This window comes from Zingiber officinale, chromosome 4B (assembly GCF_018446385.1).
Source record: "Zingiber officinale cultivar Zhangliang chromosome 4B, Zo_v1.1, whole genome shotgun sequence".
In the NCBI taxonomy this organism is placed as follows: Eukaryota; Viridiplantae; Streptophyta; class Magnoliopsida; order Zingiberales; family Zingiberaceae; genus Zingiber; species Zingiber officinale.
In genome coordinates this window covers 65185342-65198525 of record NC_055993.1, presented here as the reverse complement: position 1 = coordinate 65198525, position 13184 = coordinate 65185342, and the positions used below count along the sequence as shown (strand labels likewise).

Here is a 13184-nt window from a genome sequence, read left to right as displayed (position 1 = left end):
CATTTATTTCAGTTCCTTGACCATAGGGGATGTAGTATACGCTAGGTATACTTTAGATTACACCCTTTAGCATGTATAGAATCAAGAAATGTTAGCAGCTTAGAAAATTTCAAATTAGTACAGCTTCCGCATCTAGATTTTATGATGGTCCGCGAGTAGTTAGTACAGCTTAATGTGATGATCGGCCTTACAGCCTAGTTAGTAGAAGGCGGATCGTTACAAGAGATGTCGGGTGTTCATTGGGCTCCATCATCGCAAAAGCTCTACCGTCTCCTAGTGAGGACAACTTATCGTGAATCTACTTTACAACACACATATCTTATCGCGAATATCATCGAGAATCTACTTTACAGCACACATGCGAATATTATCGCGAATCTACTTTACATATCTTCTAGGCCCACCACTTCCTTAAAGGTGAAAGGAATCCATTCTTCGGACTGCGTCATGTAATGCATAAGCCGTTTTCTCAAGTTGATCATTAACTTGTTTTGTTGCTACGTACCAGTCAGACCATCATTTATCCTTGGTACTCCTTTCGCGACAATCTTGAGTTTTCAGGGAGTGAAGTAGCCTGAGCTGCTGTAATGCATTTGTTGCTTGCATAGTTGCTTGCTGTTGTATGCTATGCAATTGCTCCCTAACTTCTTGTTCATATTCAAGGGTGTAGGGATACTTGTAGAGGGCTTGGATGAGTTGTTGATATCTTTCAACGAGGTTGAGAGGGCTAGGAGAGCCTGGGTCAGTGTGGCTTGTGCCTTCTTGCTGGGCTTTTCTTTGAGTCCGTTGAGGGCTGGCAATTCCAGCTTGGAGAGTAGAGTTGTCTTCGGCCATTCTGTAGTAATAATACAAGATATTAGTCTTGACAAGGTATTTGTCAATTGATTATCCTTCCCATCTATATGTTCAAAAGTGACTTGAATTCCTGTGCCAATAATATAATCAGTAAATACGAGCCACCGAACTTTGGATGATTTATTTACTGAGGACTTTCCAAAGAAAGTAATAATAATTTGACAGTCTGTTCGAATTATAAGCTCTTTTTTATCAAGATAATAAATCTTTAATACTTCAAGCAAGTTTATCATCGCATAAATTTCTATATCAATTGTAGACCGCTAGTTTCCCCCCATCTAGTAGCAACCTTCAAGGAATGCACAAATTACCTAGTATTCAACTTTAGCTTGACTGGATTTCTCATACAACTTTAAGGCAGAGTCGTTTTGTATATAATTACAAATTAGTATTAGGCTTGTAAGAGGCAATTTTGCTCTCCAAACATTAGATAATCTTGCTGGGGTTTAAAGAGAAATGCTTCTTATTGTTGTCAATTAATTGTATAGTTGAGAATTGAACTTATTCAGGTGATGGTGACTTGAAAACAGGACATTTTAATATTACGATACATGATACATCTGTAATGGCATATCAGATGCAATTATCTCTACATCAGTCACAAATGTATCAGGCATAAGACAAAACTAAGATACATTATTCCAGAACTATAGCAGATCAACGAACACGTACTTAATATGCTCAGTAGCAGCATTTTCATACCGTCAAACTCAATCTTGACCATGAAGCAGTTGCCTTTAAACGCTTGCCTTTACATTAAGACAAGTAGCGATCTTCAGACCAAGAGACTTGTCACACTGCATTATACAGACAACAATCAGCAACATAAACCACTATTGAAGAAAAACATAGAACAATGAGACCAAAATTCACAAGAGATGGATAACCAACCTGAGACCAGTAGGAAGTCCATATGCTGCGTATTTCATGGGTCACCCTAGGATCAAATAGTGCCTCAACCCATCTTCGGATAAAGCGGTCTTGTCTGCATTGAGCATCCAAATTTCAGGATAGATTTTAGTGCACGCATGCTTTAAAAGAAAAGAAAAAAAAGTCCAAGGTCAAGGAACAAACCGGTCAGGAACCCAAGAGCGATATCTCTCTCCAGGCTGCTTAAAGTTGTTTTCCTTGGTGATTATGGTCTGAAGTTGCAGAAAGATGGAAATTTAGATCTCATGACAATAGCCATACGACAAGTAGGTCCACTAATAGGCATCATAAGCAATTTAAGTAATTCCCTGCCTTCATCAGTTTATTTGGAAAATGAAAAGTTTTAAAGTACTTTGCATTAACACTTTGATTTCATCAGACATTTCAACAAGGCCGGGAAGTGGAATGAATGCACTTAACCTCATATTGATCAACTAAGTTGATGGAAATCACAAATGAATCAGATCCAACGTAGTCCTTAAGAATAGAGTTGAAATTGAAAAGGGACTCACTTTCTCACGCCTTTCTGTGACAACACTGGAGGGAATAGGGAACCTCTCTGCATGTCGAACAGGATCATACCTGGAAGGGAAGTAATTCACCTGAAAGCAGCAGCTGTGTAAGTTTAGTTAAGAGTACTTCTTTTAAGGCTATCATGTGGAAAATGAAGAAACTAAGTTTACCTCCTCATCTCTGTGCATGAAACTCATAAATCCTTCATGGTGATTGTTATGGTGAGCACACTTTGGGGCATTTGCTGGCAGCATCAAATAGTTTGGCCCTAGACGGTGCCTCTGGGTGTCAGCATAAGAGAAAATTCTAGTCTGAAGTAACTTATCATCTGAATAATAGATTCCAGGAACTATAATTGCTGGGCAGAAGGCAAGCTGTTCATTCTCAGCAAAGAAGTTGTCAATGTTTTTGTTCAAGACCATGCGACCAACCGGCTGTAGAGGAAAGATATCCTCTGGCCATGTCTTGGTAACATCAAGTGGGTCAAAGTCGAATCTATCCTCATGCCCAGGATCCAGTATCTGAATGAAAAGCTTCCACTCTGGGAAATTTCCAGCAGCAATAGAATCATAAAGGTCTTGGGTTGCATGGCTATGATTATTTCCCCCTACAGTCACAGCTTCATCCTCCAACAAGCACTTCACTCCACATGTTGGCCTCCAGTGGAACTTGACATAAGTAGATTTTCCTTGCCCGTTGACAAGAGTAAATGTATGGACACCAGAACCATCCATGTACCTGTAGTTCAATGGAACACCAACATCATCAAAGAGGAAAGTAAACATGTGCAGGCTCTCTGGGTGGTGCGAGAAGAAGTCAAGAATCCTCCAATTCTCCTGAATGTGGGACTTCGGATTTGGCTTGAGAGCATGAACCATGTCAGGAAACTTCATCCCATCACGGATGAAGAACACAGGGAAGTTGTTGCCCACCATATCAAAGTTGCCCTATGTTCAGTAAAAATGCAGAAAATAGAAGTCAGAAAGAACAATTGATTCTCACATTCAGTTTACAAATTAATATCCAAATCAAGAACACAGTTTCTGTTGTTGAGAACTCAGTACTAGCAAAAGCAGTTGCTCAGTAAGTGCAACAGTGGAACATAATTAGCTACCATGTTTAAAATGTGAGCATAGCATCAGGATTTTAAAAAGAAATCATGTATTGTTCCACTCAGAAGCTAATATATGCCCTTTCATACAAGAAGCAAAGATTGCACCATAGTGACCGGACTTCCAGAATAAATGGTGTTTGATACTTGAACATCTAGTTCGGCATAGAAATTATTCATTCGGTACATCAAAATATTTATTCTTGTACCATGTAGAAAGTTCAGTAGTATTACAAGCTGCATTATAAAGAAAACTAAACAGTGCAACTCTCCCGGATGCTAAAAGCCATAATTTACATTACCTGCAGAGCAACAGGCTAGTGTGTACATAATGTTCAGTTACCTCTCTTGTGTAGAACTTCACTGCAAACCCTCTTGGGTCTCTCAAGGTTTCGGGACTTCCACGTTCATGAATAACAGTTGAAAAACGCACAATGACTGGAGTCTGCACTCCTGATGCACGGAGGAAATCAGCACAGGTCAGGTGAGAGACATCATGAGTGACTTCAAAGAATCCTTTTGCACTAGCTCCCCTGGCATGGACGACTCGTTCAGGAATGCGCTCTCTATCAAATTGTGCAATCTTTTCAACTAGATGATAATCCTCAAGGAGGATAGGTCCTTCCAATTAGAAAATATTTTTAGTCAAAGTGCAGATAGACCCAATAAAACAAATATAAGAAAAAATCTTCTAACCACTGATTGAATATAGAAAGTGACAGACTACTGATGAAGTATCAGCAGTTTACACCAACGAATATTTGACCACTAGAGCCAATCAATAAATGATGAGGTTCAATTTAAAAAAAAAAAAACATATGAGAGAAAATAGCCAAGTTGATATGCAAAGCATTCCTATTCATAGTGACTCAAGTGAATGCATGAGATCACTGTACGCAGGTACTAATAAATAGACGATGCCTCATGAATACAATCATATGACTATTGAACATCATTGAGCAAATTTATGTGTATGTCTTATAGCAAATCAATTAGATACAACAATAACCAAGCCTTTATCCAACTAGATGAAGTTGGACAATAGATCAAGCAGTTATTAAGGAAAAAATTAATCAAGAATAATATTTTAAATTCAATTACCACGCAATTTTTCATAAAACTTATGATGGATTAAATTTTCCTTTGGTGTTATGTTTGAGAGATGTCCCAAGACAATCGCCTTATGGTTTATACTATTTATTTCAATAAATAAAATTCACTATTTGAGTGCACTTTACTTATGTGTTTATGTGTTTGAATGATCTTAAACTCATTTACTAAATGCCCATAATACGATTCATAGCATAAGAGAACTTGTGATTGGATCACAACTAGTGAGCGTCTTTATATATGTAATTATGAAAGTATTAAAATATTCCCTAGTCTATGAATTGATGTATTTGGCTATCATCAATTCTGTGAAATTAGCACGGGTTATACTCCTTGGTCTAACCAAGCAGCTGATACTCACTAGCTGGAGATATTGAGATGTCGAGAGTTAAACATGGATGCTATTTATGGTAATTAGTTTATTGGAGTGACCTGCTGTAAGGGTTCATATGGTTCTATACATATATGGATATGTCTGTGAAGTATTACTTCACAACAGCTCGAGTTCAAGTTTCTTTCGACTTGAGGTATTCAAGTCATCTTGATCACAAGCTTATACTTTAACATCTTAAGTAAAGCATCTTTTAGAGATGTGAACCCGAGATGATTGGGTATAAGTCAAAGTGCTCGAAAGTGTTTGGACAACCCATAGAGGATTCACCGCTCCTTGTGAGGAGACGTATATCCTATGACCGCTTGTTAGGATTATTACTCAAAGTCTTTGCAAAGTATCACATGTTAAGAGTATGAGACTCTCGGACACATGTAAGAGTAATTTAAATCCACAGGATGAGCAAGTATTACTTGGGTTGGGTGTCACGTAGTCAGTTTAGTGGGGACAGACACATAGACCATGTCTTGAACCAAGTGGGTATAAGACGAGTGAAAGGAACAAAGCACGACTCACTGTAGCTGCTGAAGGGTTCAAAACTAGTTCTGAAATCAATAGTAATTTTCTGGTTAATTGGGAATCATAATGTACTACTAGGTGTCACTCATGATCGATTCATAATTAAATAGTTAACTATAGATGACCAAGATAAAGCAGGAACCTACTAGGTCACATACACTACGAGTATCTAAACGACATAAAATCAGTTTGAAAATTCAATTTTCAGATCAAGAGATAAGATGTTTGATTGTACCAGATGAAGGGCAAATATGGAAGATATTTTGTCAAAACAAAAGCACGGATGTGTCACATCTCTTATGGAAGAGTTAGACCCTATTTGATTTTGTAATGAACCAAAGTGGTTTGGTTTAAACAAAGTTAGTTTGTTTGTGAACTAATCCAAGAGGTTATTGGGCCAAATTTTGGTTAAGAAATTTGGATCGGGTTTGAACTTTTTAATCCAACTCATCAAGAGAACCTATATATTGAAATAAAAGGGAGAAAATTAATAATTAATTCATTATTCGTGAGTTTAGGCTTTTGGAAACCCAACATCTCTCTCTCTCCTCTCCTCTCTCTGTCGCCGCCCAACAAAAGCCAAGGAAGAAGTTTTTCTTCCTTAAGCTTTCGCTTCTTCTTCCTTTTCTTGGATCATATTGCCTCCACGTTTGGCTAGTACCAATCGGAGGCGAGCCTTATTGCTTACAGAAGTTGTTTTAAAGAATTCGGCATGGATACGAATAGAGGCGAGGTTCGTGGATGCCGTTAAAGTTGATGTCATTTTCCTTACGCATCATCCGTAAGGTACGCTTAGAATAATTGTTATTCTTAAATTTTTGTTTTACGATTATGTTTGCGTAATTGTATCTTGCATACGTGTGGTGTGTGGTGTAATAAAATAGTTTTATTATCGTATTTTTGCTTCCGCTGCATGTTTTGCAAAACGTATTAAGCACAAACCATATAAGTCATATCCCAAGTGATATCAAAATCTGATCGTGCTTTGATATAATCGTAAAATTATTTGACGAGTCATACTTGGTCATATATTGATTTCTGGATTTTTTTTTCTATTTTAGTAAAAATTTCTATTGTTTAGAAAGTTTCCTAATTTGTTAGGAAATTCCAATTTTGGAAAGATTATATAATAATTTAGAGATTTTCATTTTGAAAATATTCTAGAAATAATTTAGAAAATTTCAATTTGAAAGATTCTGAATTTTTAAGAATTTCTATTTTTGAAAAGTTTCCTAATTTATTAAGAAATTCTAATTTTGAAAAATTATGAAATAATTTAGAAAATTTCAATTTGGAAATATTATGTAATAATTTAGAAATGTTTAATTTTAGAAATTTTGAATTAATTAAGAAATTATATTTTTAGAAAATTTCCTAATTTATTAGGAAATTTCAATTTTGGAAAGTTTCTAAAATAATTTAGAAAAATTCCAAATATAAAAGATTCTGAATTAATTAAAAAATTCTAATCATAAATTTCCTTATTTGTTTGGTAATTTAAAATTAGGGAACTATTTCCTAATTGATTAAATTTTCTTGATTGAAAATGATTTTCTAGATAAAATATGTAATTAAAATTTAAAAATTTATTTCCTAATTAAATTATAGAAATTTTGATTTATGAAAATTAGATTCTTAATCATATTTTATTTACGAATAATATTATGACAATGACATAATTTATGCTAGGACATGCCATATATCGTATGTTACATAGATGCATTAATTAATTTTAATTTTATGCTATGATTAGATGTAATTATGCCATGTATGTGATGTCATATAGATAGATCACATGCATGATGACAGTGATATCTAAATCCTTTACAAAATATTAAAACTTACATCTTTCGTTAATATGGTAAGAACCGGAATTTGATTACTTGTTTGAGTTGTTGTGCCAAAGTCAAGCTCAACTTGAAATTAAACATGTTCGAATTATTGAGATACGATTTCATGACTAACGGGTTGATTTTAACTTGAAGAGTTGATTTATTGTGTCAAAGCCAAGGTCAACAAGGATAAAGGTGAAGTTAGGTGATATGCATTTGATGTATACTTGTTAATGTGTTAGCAACCTGACGTTTATGTAAATATCAATTGGTTGATAGCATAATATGATAGTTGCATATATGTGATATGTAATCGGTATATTTGATACCTACGACTACAGCTAAGAATGACTTGTTGTGCCAAAGCTAAGGTTATTCTTATTTGAAGCGGATATCAACCCATTTGGAGAAAACCTACCATCTCCCAAATTCATAAGTAAGAGCTCTTGAATTCGATAAATAAGCAAGAATTTTATTATATGTAAATTGTTTACATAGAAAAATTATCTCTCTCATATATTTTCATTTTTGTATTTGTAGGTTAATCATTTAATTATAACGTCTTTGAATTTGCGTTCGTTAATAGATTCGAACAAACTGACTGGGTTGAAATTCTTGGACTAGTTTCGAAACATAAGAATTGTTCTCAAGGCCGAAAAACTAGTATATGTCCTTGAAAAGGCACTTCCCATAAATATAGCAGATAATGCAACACCAGACCAGATATTGGCCTTTGAAAAACAAATGACTGATTCTGAGCTTGCGAGTTGCATCATGCTGGCCTCGATGTCTCTTGAACTAAAAAAACAACATGAGCATATGGATGCTTATACAATTATTTTTTATCTGCGTCAGCTATTTGATTAGCAAACTAGATCCAAACAATTCAAAGTCACCAAGCTACTCTTTTTCTCTAAGATGCAGGAGGGTTCATCTGCAGTACAATTTGTGCTGAAGATGAATGACTACATTGAGCGTTTGGGATCACTTGAATTTGCATTGGATCATGAATAAAGCATTGACTTAATTCTGCACAGTTTATCCGCTAGCTATTCACAGTTTGTAATGAACTACCGGATGAACACATTGAATCCACAATTCCAGAGTTTGTCAACATGATCAAAGATGTAAAACCTTCTGTAAAGAAAGAACATATGACATTGATGTTAGTAGACTCCTCAAAGAAAGATTCTAAGAGGAAGTCAAAGCATCAGGCCACGGGGAAGAAGAAAAAGGCCAAGACAGTATAATGGGCAATAAAAGGCCCATGCTATCATTGTGGCAAGATGGCAAAGCAACTGCAAGATTTATCTTGAGTTTGTGAAAAAAAAGAAAGCATTTGATGCCCCATATGCTTCAGGTATTTTCACTATTGATTGTCAAACTATTAGCTTCGACACTTGGATATTGGATACCGGGTGTGACTCACATATATATAATGACATACAGAGACTAAGGAATAGCATAAAACTCGTCAAGGGAGAAACAAATCTGCGAGTTGAAAATGAAGCAAAGGTTGCAATCGGATCATATTTATTGAAACTTTCTAGTGGACTTGTCTTAGAACTGGATAATTATTATTTCGTTCCTACACTAATGAAGAACATTGTTTCTATTTCTTGTTTAAATAGAAAAGATTTCCATTTGACTTTTAGTAACAACTGTTGTTATATAATTTTGAATAATGTTTTTTACTATACGGGAACTTTATGCAATGACATCTACGCGTTAGATATATCCGGCGACGTATTCAATATCGAAACGAGCAACAAACATGCTCAAAAAGATAATCAATTAACCTCCTACTTGTGGCATTGTCGCCTTGACCATATAAACTAGAAATGCATGTCTAAATTACAAAGACTTGTAATTCTAGAATTATTTGAATTAGATTCATTTAATACATGTGATTCATGTTTAAAAGGCAAGATGACAAAATTACCTTTTACCATAAAGGGTAAACTAGTCAAAGAGTTACTTGGTCACATACATACCGATGTATGTGGATCAATATCAACTCAAGCACTAGCAGGTTATAACTACATTACCTTTATCGATGATCATTCACGATTTGGTTATGTGTATCTTGAAATACAAGTCTGCAGTCTTTGAAAAGTTCAAAGAATTCAGAAATTAAGTAGAGAAACAACTTGGTAAAACATTAAGATACTTCGATCCGATCGAGGTGGTGAATACTTAAGCCAAGAGTTTCAAGATTATCTAAGGAACAATGAAATATTGTCTCAATGGACTCTGCCTTATACGCCACAACATAATGATGTATTTGAAAGGCGAATCGAACTTTGTTGAAAATGATTAGGTCAATGATGAATCATGCAAGTCATCCCAAATCCTTTTGGGGTTATGCACTTGAGAGCTAAACAGAATTCCGACTAAGGCAATCTCTGCTACTCCATATGAAATATGGACTAGTAAGAAATCTCATCTATTTCATTTGAAGATATGGGGTTGTCCTGCTTATGTGAAATGGACTGTGTCAGATAAGCTAGATGCTAAGTCTGATAAGTGTCTATTTTTTATTACCCTAAGGAAATAAAGGGTTATCAATTCTATAATCCCTTGGAACAAAAAGTATTTGTTTCAAGGCATGCGACATTCTTAGAGAAAGAGTTTCTCTTACAGGAAACAAGTGGGAGTATGGTTGAAGACTCCAATAGACACTGAAGAGATGCCTAGTCAAGAACCACAACCGATTACTTATAGTGATGAACCATCGGTTAAACATATGGTAACACAACTTCTTCGTAGATCTCATAGGACACTCAATATTCTTGAAAGATATGGATCTCTCATAAGTGAATCGAATGATGTATTATTCATTAAGAACCTACTAATTATGAAAATTTTTTGAAAAGTTCAGAAAAGGACAAGTGGTTTATAGTCATGAAGTCGGAAATGGATTTTATGTATGAAAACCATGTTTGGAATTTGGTAGACCCACCTGAAGGCATTACGCCCACTGAGTGTAAGTAAGTTTTCGAAAAGAAAACTAACATAAATAGTAATGTAATTATCTACAAAGCAAGATTGGTGGCAAAGAAATATTGTCAAAGACAAAAAATTGACTAGGACGAAACCTTCTCACTAGTAGTTATGCTTAAATCCATTCGGATACTCCTGACCATGTTAGCTCATTATAATTATGAGATATGACAGATGGATGTGAAAACAACTTTCCTTAATGGAAACCTACTCGATGACATATATATGATATAACCCGAGGGTTTCACATCTGTTGATAAAAATAAAATACGCAAGCTTCAACAGTCCATTTATGGATTGAAACAAGTATCTAGGAGTTGGAATATCCATTTTTGATGAGGTAATCAAAGAGTTTGATTTCTTACAAAATCTTGATGAATATTGTGTATACCAAAAGGTTAGTAGGAGTGTAGTCGTATTCCTAATATTATATGTAAATGACATGTTACTCATAAGAAATGACGTGCCAGTTCTACAGTCAGTTGAAGTTTGGTTGTTCAAGACATTCTCCATAAACGACATGGGCGAAGCAACTTACATCCTCAAAATGAGGATCTATAGAGATAGATCGAAAAGGTTGCTTGGTTTTTCACAGTCTAGAGTGCTAAAACGGTTTAGCATGTCTGAATCCAAGAAAGGTTTCACACTCATGAGGCATGGAATTCACTTTTCAAAATCTATGTGCCCACACACAGAAGATAAGAGGATTTGCATGAATAAGATTTCTTATGCATCTGGGATAGGATTTATCATGCATGTTATGTATAAGGTCCGATGTATCATATGCTTTGAGTGTCACGAGTAGATACCAGTCAGATCCGACTGTCAAGATAATCCTTAAGTAATTAAGAAGAATTAAAGATATGTTCTTGGTATATGGAGACGGTGATATGATTATACGCGGGAATATGAATGCCAGCTTCTAGACAGACAAGAATGGACTCCAAGTCCCTGTTTGAATACATATTCACATTGAACGGAGGCACAGTTAGCTGGAAGAGTTCCAAGCAAGGCACTATAGCAGATTCTACCTATAAGGCAGAATACATTGCAGCTTTAAAAGTAGCAAAGGAAGCGATTTGGATAAAGAAGTTCATCACTGAACTAGGAGTGATTCTGACCATTGTTGAAACATTACCAGTCTACTGCGATAACACTGGAACCATTACGCAAGCAAAGGAACTCAGGTCTCACTAGCGATCCAAACATGTGCTTCGTCGCTATCATCTGATTAGGGAGATCACCCGTAGGAAATAAATACAACTCGAGAAAATTTTCATCGAAAGGAACCTAGCAGATCCTTTGACAAAGACTCTACCACAAAGCAAGTTTGAGAGTCGCGTTCAGGCTTACGGTTTAAGACACCGTGGCGATTAACATTAAGTGGGAGTATGTTATGTTTGAGAGATGTCCTATGGCAATCGCCTTATGGTTTATACTATTTATTCCGATAAATAACGATTCATTATTTGAGTGCACTTTACTTGCGTGTTTGAATGGTCTTAAACTCATTTACTGAAAGTCCGCAATAAAGAGAACTAGGGTTTGAACTTTGAATCCCAAATAGTAAATAGAACTAGGGTTCGAATCCCAAATGGTACTAATATTTTGGAAGTTGGCTTATAAGTGTGCATACCATATACCTCCAGCCTGGATTAGTAAGGCAAAGTTCAAACACCTGGATTATCAAAAAAAGAAAAGAAGAAGAGAATTTTATACCCTAATGTTAAGGTTCTATTTGAGCAGTGAATAGCAGGAGCTCATTTAGAGTGAATAGTTGTAGTTGTAGTATTTGAGAGATACCACTTATAGTTTTTGTGTGGAGGGATGTATTTGTTGTTGGCTTCTAGTCAGTAATTTGTATATTTTGCAAGGTTTGTATATTTGCATTTACTGATTAAAAACAGAAGGAATTTTATTAACTCAAAAATTGTCCGCATATATGGAATTTTTATACTCTACAGAGGGACTACTTCATAAAATAATAACACAGTTTATCTCAATAAAATCTCTATACCTCGCCAATAAAACAGGCAGCTATAGCTCCAAAAGATCGACCAAGGTGATAAAACGGTCAAACAGAAGCAATATACGGAGATCTTCCATTACCGCGGATTCCAACGGTGAGTGAAGAGTTATTGTTCCAAACAGGGGCCCCGGAGTTGGTGGTCCAGAAGGGGGAGCTGTAGTGGCTCGATGGGCGTTGCTGCACCAAACCAAAGACCGAAGAAATAATTAGACGAAGAACATATGTTTGGCAAAACGTAAAGATCCAGCCTTTCCACAAAATCCCAAAAAAATACTGAAGAAACAATCGGAGAATACAAACTAAGTAACCCATAGATAAGAGAAATATGCACGGATTCGAACGATTTCTAGCAAATCATACAATTTATATCGAAACATCAACAGGGCAAAAAACAAAAGAAACAACAAGGATTCAACTTCCGGCGGTAGGGCGGGAAATATATGCAAAATATTGATCTTTCATGGGTAAGAAGGAAGAAGAGGGGATCGCCACGCTACCTTGTAAGGATCCATTGCTGTTCCTTGTGACTATGATCGCAGCGGTTAAATCGCGAGGGTTGCCGTCCTCAACTAGGTATCAAATATATAGCTTTCAGGTCTGACCTTAGGAAGTGAGGTGTTTACTTTTAGCAAATGAACTGACGCGTTTCAACCTTTTGTGCGTTTCTTTTCTGTCTTCCCTGTTCTAGCTCCGCATCAAATCTTAACCAAGAAAACAAAGTACCTCGTATTGTCACTCAGGTAACGGCATTTTACTACTCACCAGGGCACATCTTATCGGATTTTTATAAAAGGATATCACACATTTAATAAATCATCAAATAGCTTTTTATAATTTTATAATTTTCATCAAATAGATACGATTTATGATCTGAACCACAGTCGATTGACT

At 35.7% G+C, this 13184-nt stretch overlaps 1 protein-coding gene across 2 annotated transcripts; it reads right to left on the bottom strand.

Annotated features, from left to right (window-relative positions):
* Positions 1 to 597: 597 nt before the first annotated feature.
* Positions 598 to 12908, bottom strand: LOC121975108 (catalase isozyme 2-like). Of its 2 annotated transcripts, XM_042526518.1 has the most exons (9): positions 12791 to 12908; positions 12374 to 12470; positions 3753 to 4030; positions 2469 to 3245; positions 2298 to 2387; positions 1930 to 1997; positions 1747 to 1840; positions 1558 to 1652; positions 598 to 835 (listed from the first exon to the last, which is right to left on the bottom strand). In XM_042526518.1, exons 1-8 carry the CDS (start codon positions 12803 to 12805, stop codon positions 1593 to 1595), a joined length of 1479 nt encoding a protein of 492 aa, XP_042382452.1. In that variant the 5' UTR covers positions 12806 to 12908; the 3' UTR covers positions 598 to 835; positions 1558 to 1592. The 2 variants fall into 2 exon arrangements, with proteins under 2 accessions (XP_042382452.1, XP_042382451.1); XM_042526517.1 differs by lacking the exon at positions 598 to 835 and having other exon boundaries at positions 1372 to 1652.
* Between the last annotated feature and the right edge of the window lie 276 nt (positions 12909 to 13184).

Coding starts and splice junctions, on each gene's coding strand:
- LOC121975108 (XM_042526518.1), bottom strand. Junction 4,031..12,373: donor ACTCACCGTTGGAATCCGCG/GTAATGGAAGAT, acceptor TCTAATTGGAAG/GACCTATCCTCCTTGAGGAT. Junction 1,841..1,929: donor CGCTCTTGGGTTCCTGACCG/GTTTGTTCCTTG, acceptor TGCTCAATGCAG/ACAAGACCGCTTTATCCGAA.